The 19,013-nt window shown below is 43.8% G+C and overlaps 2 protein-coding genes across 2 annotated transcripts in view; one reads left to right on the forward strand and one right to left on the reverse strand.

Moving 5' to 3' along the window:
• The window catches only part of ACAD9 (acyl-CoA dehydrogenase family member 9), a 44,612-nt gene that overhangs the window by 11,463 nt on the left and 14,136 nt on the right, over positions 1-19,013 (forward strand). The window contains exons 3-7 of the mRNA XM_032412022.1: positions 10,896-10,997; positions 14,641-14,747; positions 15,825-15,925; positions 16,781-16,859; positions 17,701-17,875. Coding sequence (XP_032267913.1) covers positions 10,896-10,997; positions 14,641-14,747; positions 15,825-15,925; positions 16,781-16,859; positions 17,701-17,875 — 564 coding nt within the window. The remainder of the gene's footprint in view (positions 1-10,895; positions 10,998-14,640; positions 14,748-15,824; positions 15,926-16,780; positions 16,860-17,700; positions 17,876-19,013) is intronic.
• On the reverse strand, positions 7,306-7,754 carry LOC116636844 (small nuclear ribonucleoprotein E-like). Its single transcript, XM_032412033.1, has one exon. It carries the CDS (start codon positions 7,714-7,716, stop codon positions 7,438-7,440), a length of 279 nt encoding a protein of 92 aa, XP_032267924.1. The 5' UTR covers positions 7,717-7,754; the 3' UTR covers positions 7,306-7,437.

A 19,013-nucleotide genomic window follows, 5' to 3' on the forward strand; every position in this document is an offset into this window, starting at 1 on the left:
ACAAAGGGAAAAATAGTAACTTTATATGGAGAATCTTGGCAAACACAACCTTAAACAAGTGTTCAAGGTTAGTATCCCCAGTAATAAAACTTAGTGACCTCATGTACCCCGATAGGATTTATCAGATCCTGAGAGGAGCGCATAACCCCTGTGATATTCTTGCCCAAAACATACAACTTCAATCTAACTGTCAGAACATCAGGCAAACCCAAATTGAAAGACCCTGTACAAAGTAACCAGTGTTTCAAAAGTATCAGGGTCATGGGGTGCCTGGGTGGCTCAGTCAGTTAAGCATCTGCCTTCAGCTCAGGTCATGATCCCAGGGTCCTGGACTCAAGTCCCGCATTGGGCTCCATGCTCAGTAGGGAGTCTCCTTCTCCCTCCCTCTGCCCCTCCCCCCTAGTTGTGTGCTCGAGCTCGTACTCTCTCTCTCTTTCCCTCTTCCTCTCCCACCCCTCCCCGTCTCTCAAATTTTTAAAAAATCTTAAAAAAGTATCAAGGTCGTGAAAGACAAGGAAATCTTGAAGAACTGTCACAGACTGGAGGGTAGGAAGGAGACATCACAACTAAACACAATGTAGGATCCAGAATGAATCCTAGAACAGAAAAAAGACATTAATGGACAAGAGGTGAAATTAATTCTGTAATTTAGTAATATTGTATGCATGTCAATTTCCTAATTTTGAGAATTTTACCATGGTTCTACAAGGTTCTGTTAGAAGCAGGGTGAAGAGTATTCAGGAAGTCTATACTATTTTGCAACTTTTCTTTAAATCTGAAATTTTCTTCAAAATAAAAGTTTAAAATAAAAATAACATGTACTTCTTACAGGCAACTTCGTAGAATGTTGTCTTTTTAAAAATCTGATCTGATAGTCTATACCTTTTAATTGGTTTTTGATATATGATTGTTTTAATGTGAATATGCATTATAATATATGTATCAATATTCACATTAAAACTATATATATATATAGTTGGGTTTAACTCTATCATCTAGTTGTTTATTTGCCCAGTCTTTTTTTCCCTTTTTCTTCTGATTTTGCTTTCTTTTGGATTAATAGAATATTTTTATATTTCCATTTCATCTCTTCTGTTGATTTACTAGTTATACCTCTTGTTTTTTTAAGTGGTTGCTTTAGAGTTTATGGTATATAAGTCTTATCAAAGTCTATTTTGAGCTATTATTATATCCCTTCACATTTTCTATAGGAACCTTATAACATTCTTGCTTTCGCAGACCATCTGCTATTGTTTCATATATTTTATTTCTATATTTATTATAAACCCTACAATACCTTGCTGTTTTTCTTTTCTTTCTTTCCTTCTTTTTAATGGTGGTAAAATGTACATAACATAAAATTTACCATTTCAATCCTTGTTAAGTATAAATTCAGTGGCATTATTTCATATTTTGTACCATGATCACTACTATTTTCAGAATTTTTTCATGATGCTGTTATTATTTTTACTGTAATTTTTCATTTTTTTAAAGGCTTTATTTTTTTTTAAGTTTTATTTATTTAAGTAATCTCTACACCCCATGTGGGGCTCAACCCCGAGATCAAGAGTTGCATACTCCTCCAACTGAGCCAGCCAGGTGCCCCAGTGTAATTTTTTATTTAAAAAAATTCTTTTGTTTTTAAATTTATTTTATTTTTTTTTATTTTATTTATTTATTATTTATCTGAGAGACAGAGGGAGAAGTAGGCTCCCCATTGAGCAGGGAGCCTGATGTGGGACTCGATCCCAGGACCTCGGGATCACAACCTGAGCCAAAAGCAGACGCTTAACCAACTGAGCCACCCAGGTGCCCTTCCAGTGTAATTTTTTAAATGAGAAAAAATGATTTTATATTTATTCATCTACTTACTATTTCTAATGATCTTCATTTTCTCTTGTATAACCAGATTTCCTTTTGGTACCATCCCTCATCTGTGGGAAAAGACTTCTTTTCCTGTTTCTTGTGGAGTTTTGCAGGATGAATATTTTCAGCTTTTATATTTCTGAAAAGTCTGTCATCAGAAAAGATTTCACTGTTGACAGTATTTTTCTTTCGGCACCCCCCCCCTTTTTTTTTTCTTTCAGCCCTTTATAGGTGTTGCTCCACTGTCTTCTGAATTAACATTTATTCCAGTGAGGTGTCTGCCACCATCTTACCATTTTTACACAGTGTTTCTTTTTTCTCTGGTTGCTTTTGAGTGGGTCTAGGGAAATTGATCATAATGTATGTTGGTGTAGTTTTCTTCCTGTTTCTTTTGCTTGGGATTCTTTGAACGTCTTTGGCCTGTGTGTTGATCATATTGATCAACTTTGATTAGCTTTTGGCCATTATTTCTTTAAATATATTTTTATCACTACCCATACCACATTCCCCACTCTCCCCACCCCTCCTCTCCTTTGGGGACTCCCAAGTGTGTGTGTGTGTGTGTGTGTGTGTGTGTGTGTGTGTGTGTGTGTGTATGCATGCATGCACTCAGAGTTTCGCATGGCTCACTGAGGCTGTTATTTTGTCTCATATTTTGTGTAGTTGTTGTTACATCTTCATGTGCACTAACCTTTTCTACAGCGTTTCCTCTGCTGGTGATCTCACCCCATGGCTTTCATCTCTAGAAGTTCAACTTGTGTCTTTTTATTTCTTCTGTGCCTCCATAACATGCTTGTATCTTCTACTTTCTCAAGCATTTGGAATATAGTTATAACCGCCCTTTTAATGTCTTTGTTTGTTATCTGTGTTACTTATGAGTCATGTTCAACTGATTGCTTTTTCTTTTCACTATCAGTTGTATTTCCCTGCTTCTTCAAGTACCTGGTGGTTTTCTCCTGGGTGCCAGTCATTGTGGATTCTACATCATTTGTGCTAGGTGTGCATGTGTGTGTGTGTGTGTGTGTTTGATATGTTATTAAGCTTTGTTCTAGGGCACATTAAATTACTTGGGAACAGTTTGATCCTTTGAAGGGTTTCTTTCTCCCCCACTACCCAAAGAGTAAGTTAAAGTTTTTTTATTGATTGTTCATATGTTGTCTGTGGCTATTCTTTTATGTGGAAATGAGAGCAGAGTAGGAAGTGTGGAGATTTTATATACCAGTTGACAAGAAATGAAATATGAAATATTCATATTTATATACCAAAATTATTGCAAATAAAACTGGTCCCCAGACACAATTGATAATGCCTGTTAAACTTCAAATTATTTTGAATATAAGCTAGGGTCCTATATTGTTTATAACAATACAGTTAAATTGAATTATTTATTACTACCCGAGGACCAGTTTATCCTTTACTTTCTCAGAGTGAAATGATTTTATTTTGTTATTATATTTATAATTGAAATGTAATCGACATACAGTATTATATTAGTTTTAGGTGTACAGCATAGTGATACAATGTTTATATACATTACAAAGTGATCACCAGTATAAATCTAGCTACTATCAGTTGTCATACAAAGTTGTTACATATTATTAACTGTATTCTTTATGTTGTACATTATATCCCCATGTCTTATTTATTTCATAACTGGAAGTTTGTGTCTTTTATTTCCCTTCACCTATTTTGCCTCTCCCTACATCCCTCCTCTCCTCTGGCAACCACCATATTGTTCTCTGTGTCTGTGAGTCTGTTTCTGTTTTGGTTGTTTTGGTTTTTAGATTCCACATATAAGTGAAATTGTATGGTCTTTTTCTTTTTCTTTTTTTTTTTTAAGATTTTATTTATTTATTTGATAGAGACACAGCGAGAGAGGGAACACAAGCAGGGGGAGTGGGAGAGGGAGAAGCAGGCTTCCTGCAGAGCAGGGAGCCCGATGCGGGGCTCGATCCCAGGACCCTGGGATCATGACCTGAGCTGAAGGCAGACACTTAACGACTGAGCCACCCAGGCGCCCCTGTATGGTCTTTTTCTGTCTTGCTCATCATTTCACTTAGTATGATACCCTCTAAATCTATTCATCTTGTCGCAAATGACGTGATTTCATTTCTCTTATGGCTGAGTTGTTTATGTATACTACATCTTCTTCATCCATTCATCTATCGATGGACGCTTAGGTCGCTTCTGTATTTTGGCTATTGTTAATAATGTTGTAGTAAAGATAGAGGTGTATGAATTTTTTCAAGTTAGTGTTTTGCTTTCTTCAAACAAATACCCAGAAGCGAATTACTGGATTGTATGGTAGTTCTGTTTTTAATTTTTTGAGGAACTTCCATACCACTTTCCATAGTGGCTGCACCAGTTTGCATTCCCACCAACAGTGCACGAGAGTTCCTTTTTCTCCACATCCTCACCAACACCTGTTGTTTCTTATCTTTTTGATACTAACCATTCTGACATGTCTGAGATGATATTTCATTGTGGTTTTGAATTGCTTTTCTCTGATGATTAGTGATGTTCAGCATCTTGTATCTATTGGTCATCTGTATGTTGTCTTTGGAGAAAGGTCTTTCACATTCTCTGCTCTTTTTTTAGTTGTATTGTTTGGTTTTTGACATGGAGTTGTGAGTTCTTTATATATTTTGGATATGAACCCTTTATTGGTTATATTACTTGCAAATGCCTTCTCCCATTCAGTAGGTTGCCTTTTCATTTTATTGATGGTTTTCTTTGCTGTGCAAAAGCTTTTTAGTTTGGTAGTCCCATTTGTTTATTTTTGCTTTTGTTGCCCTTGCCTGAGGAGACAGGTCCAAAAAATTATTGCTCCGACCAGTGTCTAAGAGCTTACTGCCTGTGTTTTCTTCTAAGAAATTTATGGTTTCTGGTCTTATATTTAAATCTTTAATCAATTTTGAGTTTATTTTTGTATATGGTGTAAGAAAATGGTCCAGTTACATTGTTTTGAATGTAGCTGTCCAGTTTTCCCAACACTGTTTATTGAGGATACGGTCTTTTCCCCCCTTTGTATATTCCTGCCCCTTTTGTCAAAGACTAATTGACCGTAAAAGTGTGGGTTTATTTCTGGACTCTGTTCTCGTTGAGCTATATGTCTGTTCTTGTGCTAGTACCATACTGTGTTCATTACTATCGCTTTGTGGTGTAGTTTGAACATGGACTGTGATACCTCCAGCTTTATTCCTCTTTCTCAAGGTCGCTTTGGCTATTTAGGGTCTTTTGTGGTTCCATGCAAATTTTAGGATTATTTATTCTAGTTTCTGTGAAAAATGCCACTGTTATTTTGGTACATATTGCATTCAATCTGTAGATTTCTTTGGATAGTGTTGACATTTTAACGATATTCTTCCAATCTGTGAGCATGGTATAGGCATACCTCAGAGATACTGCAGGTTTGGTTCCAGACTACCACAATAAAGCAAATCCCACTAAAATGAGTCAAATGAATTTTTTGTTTTCCCAGTGCATATAAAAGTTATGTTTACACTATATTGCAGTCTATTAAATAGTGTACACTAGCATTTATGTCTTTAAAAATGTACATACTTTTTTTTTTTAAGATTTTATTTATTTATTTGACAGAGAGAGAGCAGGGGGAGCAGAGGGAGAGGGAGAAACAGGCTCTCCACTGAGCACGGAGCCCAGTATGATAACTCGATTTCAGGACCCTGGGATCATGACCTGAGCCAAAGGCAGACGCTTAACTGACTGAGCCACCCAGGCGCCCAAAAAATGTACATACCTTTAATTTAAAAATGCTTTATTGCTGGGGTACCTGGCTGGCTCAGTCAGTAGGGCATGAGACTTTTTTTTCATGTTTTTATTTAAATTCTAGTTAGAGCATGCGACTCTTGATCTTGCGGTTGTAAGTTTGAGCCCGACATTGGGTGTAGAGATTACTTAAAAATAAAAAATCTTAAAAAAAAAAAAACACATTGTATTGTTAAAAAATGCTAACCATCACCTTGAGCTTCCAGTAAAGTGTAGCCTTTTTGCTGGTGGAGGGTGCTGCCTGGATATTGCTGCAGCTTCTACATCAGGACTTGCTGCTTCACCTTGTACTTTCACGTTATGGAGACGGCTTCTTTCCTTAAACCTCATGAACCAACCTCTGCTAGCTTCAGACTTTTCTTCTGCAGGTTGCTCACTTCTGTCAGCCTTCATAGATTGAAGAGACTTAGGGCCTTTTTCTAGAGTAGACTTTGGCTTAAGGGAACGTGGCTCGTTTGATCTATCCAGACCACTTACAGCCTTCCCCGCGTCAGCAGTAAGGCTATCTCACTTCTTACCTTTTGTGTTCACTGGAGTAGCACTTTTAACTTCCTTCAGAAGCTTTCCATTTGCATTCACAACTTGGCTGTTTGGCACCAGAGGCCTAGCTCTTGGCCTTGACATGCCTTCCTCACTAAGCTGAATCATTTCTAGCTTTTGAATGAAAGTGAGAGAATATGCGACTCTTTTTTTCACTTGAATACTTAGAGGCCATTGTAGGGTAACTAATCAGCCTATTTTTAATATGTGTCTCAGGGAAGAGGGAGGCTAGAGGAGAGGGAGAGAGACTGGGAATGGCTGGTTGGTGCAGCAGTCAGATTGTACATTTATCAATTAAGCTCACACTGTCTCACATGGGTTGAGTTCATGGTACCCCAAAACAATTACAGTAGTAACATTAAAGATCACTGACCACACATCATCATAACAAATAAAATAATAATGAAAAGGCTTGAAGTTTTGTGAGAAATACAAAATATGACAGAGAGACATGAAATGAGCAAATGCTGTTGGAAAAATGGCACAGTAGACTTGCTTGTCATAGGGTTGCCGCAAACCCTCAATTTGTAAAAAATGCAGTATCTGTGAAGTGCAGTTAAAATGAGGAATGCCTCTATGTCTTTCCATTTATTTTTGTCATCTTTAGTTTCTTTGCTCACTGTTTTAATAGTTTCCAGAATACAGGTCTTTTACCTCCTTAGTTAAATTTATCCCTAGGTATTTTATTCTTTTCGATGCAGTTGTAAATGGGATTGTTTTCTTAATTTCTCTCTCTCTCTTTTTTTTTAAGATTTTATTTATTCATTTGACAGAGTGAGAGAGGGAGCACAAGCAGGGAGAGTGGCAGGCAGAGGGAGAGGGAGAAGCAGGCTCTCCACTGAGCAGGGAGCCTGACATGGGGCTCGATCCCAGGACCTTGGGATCATGACCTAGGCTGAAGGCAGATGCCTAACCGACTGAGCCACCCAGGTGCCCCTTAATTTCTCTTTGTGATCGTTCATTATTAGTATATAGAAATGCAGCATTTTTATGTAAATTTTCTATCCTTCAACTTTACTGAATTCATTTTTTCTAATAGTTTTTTGGAGGAGTCTTTAGGGTTTCCTTTTTTTTTTTTTTTTGTTAAATGCAATCCCACAGCATTTATTGTCCTCTGGTAATAACATAAAGGTAATCAAAACAATAAGAACAGATGTTTTGGAACTACACTCAACAACAAAGGACATCTAAAAAAACAAACTACATGGCCTTCTCAAGAATTTTTCACTTCACTGATCATTTCTAGTTGGAGACACCCTGGAGCAGGGTAATATTATCTCCTTTTAGCATGATCCAACCCAGTTGTTTTCTTGACTTTGTTTTAGAATGAATCTCTTTGGCATCATCTAATACGAGGTTCATGTACTCATCAAAACCAATGATATAGCCCTCTATTTGCATGTTCACTTGCTCATAAAGCCACACCTGAATTCGAGATGTATTTTGCAAGTATCTGAAGATGAGGTTGATGGGCTGAACCATCGCCTTCTGCACTTTCTGGCCCTGGCCACAGTACGCCATGGTGGAAGCCGACAAAGACCGCACACTACCTCAGAAAGCACTGGAATCGTCTTTAGGGTTTTCTATGTATTGTATCCTGTCATCTGCAAATAGTGACAGTTTTAGTTCTTCCTTACCAATTTTCATGCCTTTTATTTATTTTCCTTGTCTGATTGCTGTGGCTAGGACTTCTGGTACTATGTTGAACAAAAGTGGCACGTGTGGGCATCCTTGTGTCGTACCTGATCCTAGAGGAAAAGCTCTCACCTTTTCACAGTTGAGTGTGATGTTAGCTATGGGTTTGTCCTATGTGGCCTTTATTATGTTGAGTTAAATTCCCTCTACACCTACTTTGTTGAGAGTTTTTATCAGAAATGAATGTTGAATTGTATTAAGTGCTTTTTTTGGCATCTGTTGAGGTGCCATGATTTTTAACCTTCTTTTTGTTAATGTGATGTAGCACATTGATTTGCAGATATTGAACCATCCTTATATGCCCAGATAAATCCCATTTGATCATAATGAAAGATCCAGTTAATGTATTACTGAATTCAGTTTGTTAGTATTTTGTTGAGGGTTTTTGTATCAGTGTTCCCTCAGGAACTCTAATTTTGGTGGTGTCTTTGGTTTTGGTCAAGGCTTGCTTTGTAAGCACTGTTAGGTGGGAGCGGAACAGCCTGTAGAGCAGGGTTTCTCAACCTGTTTTTCATTATTGACCCTCCCCCCCAAACCCTTTTTAGACATTTTTTCCCTGTTTACACCCCACTCATGAAATTTTAATTCCAAGTTATACCATATTTCTTTTTTTTTTTAATTTTTTATTGTTATGTTAATCCCCATACATTACATCATCAGTTTTAGATATAGTGTTCCATGATTCATTGTTTGTGCATAACACCCAGTGCTCCATGCAGAACGTGCCCTCCTCAATACCCATCACCAGGCTAACCCATCCTCCCACCCCCCTCCCCTCTAGAACCCTCAGTTTGTTTTTCAGAGTCCATCGTCTCTCATGGTTCTTCTCCCCCTCCGATTTCCCCCCCTTCATTCTTCCCCTCCTGCTACATTCTTCTTCTTCTTTTTTTCTTTCTTAACATCTATTGCATTATTTGTTTCAGAGGTACAGATCTGAGACTCAACAGTTTTGCACAATTCACCGCACTTACCAGAGCACATACCCTCCCCAGTGTCCATCACCCAGTCACCCCATCCCCCCCCCCCCCCCCCCCACTCCAGCAACCCCCAGTTTGTTTCCTGAGATTAAGAATTCCTCATATCAGTGAGGTCATATGATACATGTCTTTCTCTGTTTGACTTATTTCGCTCAGCATAATACCCTCCAGTTCCATCCACGTCGTTGCAAATGGCAAGATCTCATTCCTTTTGATGGCTGCATAATATTCCATTGCCAAGTTATACCATATTTCTGTGTATTATTTGTATTTCTGTTCTTTATCCATTAAAAAAATACTTTTTGCTGCCCCACTCCCGAACCAATTTTTATTACCTTTGGGGGTGCTGTTGCCCTTGTTGAGAATTCGTGGTCTAGGCCTCATTCTCTACTAGTGACACGTTGCTCGTTGCTCTTATGCATGCCTTGTATGTTTAGTATGTTGAGGCAAGGTGATAATTCCAGTCCCTGTTACTCCATCTTGGAAGCAGGAGTCTCCCCAGATCCTGACAGTTTCTTACTGTGCATACCGTATTGTACAGCCCAGCCATCCCACTCCAAAGTAGTGACCCAAGAGAAATGAAAACAGAGCTACATAAAAACTCGAATATGAATGCCCATAGAAGCTTTATTTCTAAGAACCAAAACCCAAGAGCCATCCAAATACCCATCGAAAGGTGAATGGATAAACTGTTTTATACCTATACAGTAGAATATTGAACAATAAAAAGTATTATGATAAAGTATTGATACATGCAGTAATGTAGATGAATCTCAGAATCATCCTGAGTCAAAGAAGCCAGATCAAAAGACTACCTGCTATGTGATTTAAAACTCAAAAATGCAAACTAATCTATAGACAAAAAGGAGATGATTAGTGGTTGCCTAGAGATGGAAATGGACTGAGGGACTGATCACAAAGGAGCATGAGGAAACTCTTTGTGGAAAAGGAAGTTTTTATTATTTATTTGGTGGGAGTAGTTTTATGGGCAAACATGTCAGAGTTCAAAAAATACATATTGTAAATATGTGGTTTATTATATGCCACTTGTATATGTCAATAAAGTTGTAAAAAAAACAAAAAAAATGAGGGGTGTGGACTCTCGGGGAATCCATATTTCTCATTAGTGATCCATGTGCATAAAAATTCCCAAGTGTAGGTTATGGTGGTTTTTAAAATTTATAATAATAGTGAACTTTAATATGCTGCCAATTTGAAAGAAGATTTTAATTAACTTGATTCAGGCAAAAATGTGTACATACAAGGTATATAATTATAGACCTAATGCTAGTGATTGCTCTATTCTGCGCTAATGGACGTGAGTAGGTGTCGAACAGATTAAACTGTCCTCAGAATTTGTTGGCTATGGTGAAAGAGTTGTGGTTTCTGAAAACTAGTTAGACATGGGTCCAGGTATTACCCAGAGTTTGGCTATCTAGCCTGACATTTTTAGGACAGTTCTGGAAGTTGTGTACTTAGTTTCTAATTTTCTAGAAGGTAATGGTAATAAAAAATTCAGGTATATATGTGCCTTCAGAAAAGTTTATATAACCTGCTGCAGTTTTACACAGTGAATTACACCCATGTGAATGGCACCCAGATCAAGAAAGAGAACACTACCTGGTACAGCCCATTTTTCGAAATAATAATGCTGGCTGGGCTAATTAGGTGAAATTGAACACATGACGAATAACTGACTAGACATGTCAATTTTGAAGTTTCTGACCCTGGGATTGTATGCGATACAAAAATTGTTCTGTTCGGGCGCCTGGGTGGCTCAGTTGGTTAAGCGACTGCCTTCGGCTCAGGTCATGATCCTGGAGTCCCTGGATCAAGTCCCACATCGGGCTCCCTGCTCGGCAGGGAGTCTGCTTCTCCCTCTGACCCTCCCCCCTCTCATGTGCTCTCTCTTTCATTCTCTCTCTCTCTCAAAATAAATAAATAAAATCTTTAAAAAAAAAAATTGTTCTGTTCATCTTTGTAGACATAGCTTATATTTTGCTTAATCAAAATATTTCCTCTTGGCAGTGGACTCTCAGAGAATTGACCGGGAGGGAAAAATCCCAAAAGAAACGTTAGAGAAATTGAAGAGCCTGGGGCTTTTTGGGTTGCAAGTCCCAGAAGAATATGGTAAGTAAAGGGAAAACACCACCCTGCTGGTTTGGCTCTTAAGAAAGTACCCCATATTTGTCCAGGAAAGGGTTCTGTTTGGGAAAGGTGGCCTTTAAATGCAGTATGTCCAGGATCAAACTATAAAACCGCTGGAATTAAAAACACCCACCATGGACCAAATCTGGGGTCACTGGCAGGTGAATGTGTGGACTAAGGGACTTAGGAGCAGGAAGAACTGTTGAGGCCTGCACCGTGTTCATTTGGCATGGCTAAGGACCACTGCAGGGTGTCTGTGCTCTCCAGGTCCTTGTGGGCAGCAGAGAAGGAGGTGTGTATAACCTCAAAGCCACATTGGCCGATTCCAGCGTCATCTGCACCGTGAGGCCCTCTGGTCTCTCCACAAAGGAATTGCCCCAGAGCTGCGAGCCCTTTTTGTTGGAGGGATGACCATAGGCTGAGAGCTCAGGTGTCGGGGTCTGCCAGTTGCTTCCTATCCTGGTGCAGAGGAAGAAGGTGCATGGCTATAGGACACAGGTGCATTGAGGTGGGAGATTAGATCACTGAGAACATTCGAGCAGGGCCCGTTGTGCTCTGGGTTGTCCCTGTAATTCCTGGGTCATTGTAGTGATGTTTTTAGCCCCCAGATGAAAGATCAGGCCTTTCTCCCCAGGATCCCAGTGTGATTCTGCCTTCTTAGATTTGGCCAGTCACTACCGCTGTCTCTTCTTCTGCCTAATCTAGAGTTGGTCATCTAAATTGTGTAGGGATTAAGGGGACAGCAAGAAGTGGGGTGGAGGGGTAGGGGAAAGAAGAACAGGAGCAGAGTAACAGTCACACCATGCACACACACACACCATTTAATTTTACTCTCAGTCCCCTTTGACATAGAAGTGTGGCTCCGGGTTCCATAGCCCGTACGCTGCACCCGTTGCTGAGCCCTCTGCTTGAGCTTTCTCTGGACTCACTTCCCCCTTGGATCGACTAAGAGCCCTCTTTAGGGGAAAGAGCTGTCTATGGTGCTTTAAAGGCTTGGGCCTATTTCTTGTCTTTGAGCTGGTCATTTGGACATTTAATATTTTGGGCATTTTTCCAACCAGGTTGTGAGTTAGGTTTTGCAGAGCAAGATAGAGAAGTCAGGAGGTTTTCTTGACGTTCTGTCCCCCTGCCTGGTTTATCTCCAGAGACTAAAGTTAGGCCTGTGTTGTTCCTCATCACCTCCGCAGCCAGGGTTGGGGGGCCCTCGGTGTCTGTAGAGTAAGTTCCCACTGGTACCCAGCCTGGAGCTGGTCCTCCGGTCTGAGATGAGATGTGAACATTTAGGACCAACTAGTGCATGCCTGATTTGATTTGGAGGCAGATTTTAATTAGGTTACATCTTCGTTCATGTGGATGTTGATTGCAGCATTTTAAGCTGTTAAACAATGTATCTTACTTGTCATTTATGACATACCTCTCCTCACATTTCTAAATGTGTAAAAACAACACTGCCCCATCTGCAAGAAGACGTGAAACCGTCACTGCTGTCGCCTCCCCTCGTGGCGGAACACAGCAGCTCGAGCCTCTGTGGAGGAAGCTGCGCGTCCTGGTCTCCTTGCCCAAATCTGCAGCCTCCGTGTGCGGTGGGGGGAAACTGAGCTCTGCCCAGACAGCCGAGGCTCGTCAGTGTCCCAGCTCACAAGGCACAGGGCAATCGTCTGCCCTAGTGTGCAGTCCACAGTGAATCTTAGAACAGAATGAAGGTGGGGGCAGAGCCAGAGAACCGTGGTGGGTCTGTCAGCCAAAAAAATAAATAAGTGCTTGGAGAAAACAAGTGGCAGAAGAAAACCTCTAGACACATAGGTTAGTGATAATATATATTTCCCCTTCAGGAGCATTTTTAAATTGCCTCTTGATTGGGGAGAAGTACTTAATTTTATCTGCAAACACTTCGTGTCCGTTTGGGATGTGTCTTTCTCCAGCTGCGTGTGTTTTGTGCCAGCATGTGGGGGGGGGGGGGGGGGGGGGGCATGAGGTGATACAGCACTGCACCTCTTATTCTTGTTTCCTGTCCTACTCACTGGTGTGAAAGTGTTCTTTCTTTCCTGAGATGAGTTTGGGGCTTTTTCGCTTTCTTTTTTTTCTTTTTCTTTTTTTTTATCTTTTCTTGGGAAAATAAGACAACAGCAACCTTATGTTTGTGCCCCCAAATTTTGGGGGAAATGTTCCCAGTCTGAAGCATTCTAAAGACTGGCTGGAAACCACCATCCTGGAAAATGGAGGCCTTTTTGGCAACCCAGCCTGGATTTTTCTCCCCCAGTTCCCTGCATGCTGCCTAGTGTGTGGTTCCTTCCTGCCCCTCACCTTCTCCCCAGCCAGCAGTCTCCACCTACTTGTCATCTGTCTCCATGGGATTGCTGTTCCTCCATGATTGTGGTGATACCTATGTTAGTGGAAAAACATCAGAAGGTTTTTGGTTTTTTTTTAAACAGTAGTGACCCTCAGGATATGAAATGAGTAGGAACAAAAGTGTTTTGTTTTACAGTTTTGTGTAATGGCAGGAGTGAGGATGGGATACTGTGGAGCCCTGACCTTCCCCGGGTACGGAACCCTGGGGAACTACGCATCAGGCAGGGCCATCCTTCCCTCTATGTGTGAGTGGCACGCTCTGCAGTTGGGCTGTGCGGTGGCTCCAGGGCTGGGACCCCCTCCCGAATTGAAGGCCCGGCTCTGCTCTTGTTGGCCACGTGACCCTATGCCCCAATCTATCATTTTTAAGACACATGGAGGCCACCTAGCCCCCTCTAGAAGTTGAAGATGAAATGCAAAATGCATCAGCTCAGTGGAGTTTTTGTTTTTTTAATCTTTGTCTTCTTCCTAGAAGAGTGATTTCTTTTTTTTTTTTTTTAAAGATTTATTTATTTTTTGACAGAGTGAGGGACAGTGAGAGAGGGAACACAAGCAGGGGGAGCGGGAGAGGGAGAAACAGGCTTCCCGGTGAGCAGGGAGCCCGATGCGGGGCTTGATCCAAAGGACCCTGGGATCATGACCTGAGCTGAAGGCAGACGCTTAATGACTGAGCCACCCAGGCGCCCCTAGAAAAGTGATTTCTATCCAGGTTGACTTAACCTCCCCAGGGAATGTTTGGCAATGCTAGAGACATTTTTGACTGTTAAACCTAGGGGAAAGGGAGTTACTGGCACCTCTTGGGTGGAGGCCAAGGGTGCTGCCAAATGTCCTGTAGTGCAGTGGACAGTTCCCCACAGCAAAGAATAATCCATCCCAAAATGTCAGCAGTGCTGAGGCAGAGAAAACCTGTCCTAGAGCCCACTGGATACTGGGAGTGGGTTGCCAGACAGCTGTCAGGTTTATAAAGATCTGTGACAGAAGATTTTAAATGATTTAATGCGTGTGAAGGTACTCTTTTTGTATTAAATGTTACCTTTTTATAATAAAAACATATGTCTATTTATGCTTATATGCCTAGCAAAAATCTGAAGGGATGTACTCAAAAATGCTCTGATAAGTTTATGGGTAATTTTGTTTTCTTTGTACCTTTCTGTACTGTGATTTCTTAAATTGGTAATGTGGTATTTATAAACAGGAAAAGCAGTCGAGCCCTTTGCCTTTAATGGGAGAAATTTGGGTCTGGACCATAAGTAAAGCTAGTCTGTTTCTTCTCTAGGTGGCCTGGGCCTCTCCAACACCATGTACGCACGTCTAGGAGAAATTGTCGGCCTGGATGCCTCGATCGCTGTGACCCTGGCAGCACACCAGGCTATTGGCCTCAAGGTCAAGTCTAGGGTTTCCTTCTGATGCTATGTAAAGGTCTGGAGTCACGTGGGGGTATGGAGACAGGAGGCTTGCTCACTTTGACCAGGAAGTGACTTGGGCTTGCTGTCTCAGGGTCTCGGAGGGGGCCCTGCAGCACTCCCCTGTGATCCTCCTCTCTCTAGCTACCCAGGACGGCACTTGGTCCCCACACAAGCCGCGTTGCTTTGATCACACTGTGCCTTCCCTTGGAATCTTCCTTCTGTCCCCGTCGCCTCTGACCCATCCTTTGAGGCCCACAGCAGCTGCCACTGCCTCCGAGGAGCCTGTCTTCGCCTCACCGCTGCAAGCGAGCCTCCCCTGCTGAGCTCGGGAGTCACCAGGGCCCAGTGTGTCCTCCCTGCTGTTTGTGCACATGTCTTCCTTATCCCCGGGCTTGGAGCATTTTAGGGCAGGGCCATGGACACACAGCTTTCAGTGACTGGCCCGCTACTCAGTGTCTCTGCTCACTTTGTAGAAAGTGAAAGGAGCCACGTGAACAGTGTGCTTGGCCCCCCCGCCCCAAGAGCACTTGTGTTGCGGCAGTCTTCAGGTGGAAGGGGCACACTTCTCCCCGTGGCACTGAGAAGGAGGGTGGGACGGCTCGGACACTGCCTGTGTACCTTCTTTCTGCCAGGCGTGGCCCCGGCACTCCTGTAGACACAGGCTATCATCCAGACGCCCCTCCGGTGGGTAGCATTACCCCTAGTGTGGAGTTGAGAGGAAGGAGGCTCAGAGGAGGGACATCCCTGGCCCAAGGCCACCCAGCCTGGAAGTGGAGGAGCAGTGATGACGATCCCTGAGTCCGACCCAGAGCCGTGGCTGGTGCCGCAGGCCCAGGCCACGCTGGAGTGCGCACTTCAGGGTGGCTCCTCGGCAGCGCACTCCTCCCGCTTGACAGCAGCTCTCCACTTCTCCCTTGGAGCCGCCGGCTCTGAGCCCACGGTATTTCCTCCTGCAGGAGCTGTTTTCTCCAGGAGGGGCCGTGTTCTACAAGCATGTTTCACATACTTCTTTTCTCCCCACAGCTGACAGCAGCCTTGTTTGTGTTTGGTTTAGGGGATCATCTTGGCTGGCACCAAGGAGCAGAAGGCCAAATACCTGCCCAAACTGGCATCGGGGGAGCACATCGCTGCCTTCTGTCTGACGGAGCCAAGCAGGTCTGGCCCTTGGCAAGAGGTGCCACGTGGCAGCCTCCCGGGGCATCTTCCGGGTGCCCTAGGACAAGGGCTGTGGGTTTTGGTGAATAGGTGGTGGCTTTTCTCTCTTCCGTCCCTGAATCTTGCAGAGTGTCGACTCAGCAACTTTTCTTTCAAATTCCCTTATCTTCACCTTGTTTCCTGTCCCAGTGAGACTTACAAATGAGATGACGTACTTGACAGCACCCGTCAGATAGTTGTTTTGTGGTCTGCAGTACCCCTCACATAGGATAGTGCATTCAGGCTCCTAAGCAACTTGCCAGGCGGTACTGTCCCCACTGAACAGGTTAGGTTCAGTGAGGTGGTGTCATCACCCCAAGGTCACACAGCCTGCTTAGGACTCAGGACTTCTACTGACAAGTCCGTTACTTGGACCACACTCCATCCTGCTTCCCGTCACTTGGGAACCAGGGGTGCCCTGCAGTCCTCCTCACAGGAGCTCAGATGAGCTCGTTCTACGCATACATCCCCACATTTCAGCCTAAGGCCAGGTTGTTTTCACTGCCACTCTTTCGTGTGGTGAGGCGGGGGCGGCCAAATCCAGCCTGCCACCTGTCTTTGTAAATAAGGCTTTGCTGGAGCATGCCCTTTGTTTGCAGGTTGTCTGTGGCCCCTTCCTGCCGCAGCGGCAGAGTTGAGCAGCTGGAACAGACATCCTGTAGCCTGCAAAGCTGAATACGTTTATTAACTGGCCCTTTATTTTTAAAAGTTAGCCAACTCCTGTGTTAAGGTACCAAACCCTCCATTTGTCGCCCCCCAGAACTGTTCCTCGTCCCCAGCGACGCTCGCCTCAGCTGCGTGTTTCTGTTTCCACAGTGGGAGTGACGCGGCCTCCATCAAGTCCAGGGCCACGCTGAGTGAGGATAAGAAGCACTACATCCTCAATGGCTCCAAGGTAGCGCTCTGTGGCCTGCTCGGGCCCTCAGCCACAGCCTTCACCACGCACTGACCACTCCCACACACCGCGGGTCGTAAAGCACGTACACATCAGCTCTTGGGGGGATGCGACTCTCTTTTTCTGGAAAAAGAAACTGTGGCTCAGGGAGGTGAAGCAACCAGATTTCAAACACATGTAAAAGTTTAGTATAACGAGCTTCCTCGCCGCCGGCACTGGCTTCAGCAGCTCCTACCCCCAGCCCGCCTTGTTTCCTCCATCAGCACGGCCACGCCTGCGTCGCGTCTCTGAGAGTTTCAGAGTGTCTCTACAAGATGAGACTCTTTTAAATACAAAGTCAAAATGCCATTCTCACATTTGAAAATTGATCATTTCTTTGTCTAGTCAGCATTCCAGTTTCCCTGATTGTCTCTTACCTTTTTATTTTCTGACAGTTTGCTTGAATCAAGGTCCAGATAAGTTCCATACATTGCAGTTTGTTGAGAAGTCTCCTTATCTTTCTCTCTCCCTACCCCCTTCCTTCTTCCCCTCTCCTTCCTGCCTGCCTGCTCTGCTTTCTTGAGGAACCCTGGCTGCTTGGTTCTGGAGCTTGAGCTGGCTCAGTACCATTGGCTTCCCTTTTGTGTGCAGACACACAAACATGGCCACCTGTGCCTCTTGGGGAGCCTGGGGTGAACCCCCGTCTTCTGTCCACACAGGCTCGGCTTCCCCAGAGCCAGGAGCTTTATGTTTCTGGCCTGAAGTTTTACAGGCCGCTGGGGTGTCCTGTGGCAAAGGGTGGAGCTGATGGGGGGTGCATAAGTTTGGTTTTCTCCAAAGCCCTTGCTCTTTCTTCCCTCAGGTCTGGATCACCAATGGAGGACTGGCCAATATTTTTACTGTGTTTGCAAAGACAGAGGTTGTTGATTCCGACAGCTCAGTAAGAGACAAAATCACAGCATTCATAGTAGAGAGAGCCTTCGGTGGAGTCACTAACGGGAAGCCTGAGGATAAGTTAGGCATACGCGGCTCCAACAGTAAGTAGCGTGCGTGCAGGGCGGGGGGGAGTATGTGGGGGGGGGCACCCTTCGGCCCCATCCAAATTCCAGATCAAATGAGATGTAAATAGTTTTGGTTCCATATAAACATGTCAGTAAAATCACATTAAGAATGCCGCAGTGACTCTGTGGCAATGCTGAGGAGCGCCTTGAAGCTAATTTATTCTTTTAACATATGTTGCGTGTGCCCCTCTCCATGTGGAGGCTGTAGTGATCTCCCTGTGAGCACTTTGCCCTGTGAGGGAGGCTGTAATGGACACCAAGGAGGCAGAGGGGTGTCCTAGGTAAACATTCCACCGCAGGACACCCCATCTTTCCTGCCTGGACCCTCCTCCTTCCTCTCACTCTCCCTCATATCCACCCGGGGCCACCTGCATCCCCTGAGCAGCACTTGGTCCCCATGAAGCTGGTGTCCTGTAAGTGGCTTCCGACCCGACCAGCACTGCCATGGAGTCCTTACAAGACTGCTTCTTGGGGCTCCTAGTTCGGATCATGGGGTATCTCTGCTTCAGGGGACTGCAGGTGGCCCCTCCAGACCCGCTCCTGTCTGCCACCTCTTCTTTAGGGATTCTGGGTTCTGGATGGCAATATTTGCCATAGCAGCCTGGTTCAGCAGGGTCAGAGGGCGCTGAGCTCTGACCTGGCTCCACTGCCTAGAAACTCCGTGAGCTCAAACAAGCTCATTTATTTTCCTATGCTTCCGTTTCCTCACCTAACGGAAAGGAGTGCTACTAGAATGCACCTGGTGACATGACCCGGGAAGGGAGTGTTATGACATCTGTATAATGCTTCGTGCACGTGGAAGCAGGTGTTACCTACCACCAGGCTCATGCTGCCTATTGATACTTACTTAGAACCTTCCAGCAGAGGAAGGAGCATGCTCAAAGGCCCAAGACAAAGAGCATGACGTGCTGGTGGGGAGAAGGTGGTCAGAGTGACCCGGGTGAGGGAGAGAGCAGGGTGGCAGCCTGCACCACTGCTGGGCCGGCGTCCGCACTGAAGTCAGGGTAGGTGGTGTCCTGGGATCGTCAGTGGCCCCACAAGAGTGGATAGAGTGGCCCAAAGTGAGGTCAGAGAGGGAGGCAGAGTCCTCCCCACACTCAGCAGCCTGTAAAGG

This window comes from Phoca vitulina, unplaced genomic scaffold (genome assembly GCF_004348235.1).
Source record: "Phoca vitulina isolate PV1807 unplaced genomic scaffold, GSC_HSeal_1.0 scaffold13, whole genome shotgun sequence".
Lineage (NCBI taxonomy): Eukaryota > Metazoa > Chordata > Mammalia > Carnivora > Phocidae > Phoca > Phoca vitulina.

Coding starts and splice junctions, on each gene's coding strand:
- LOC116636844 (XM_032412033.1), bottom strand. CDS start 7,716: ATGGCGTACTGTGGCCAGGGCCAGAAAGTGCAGAAGGCGATGGTTCAG.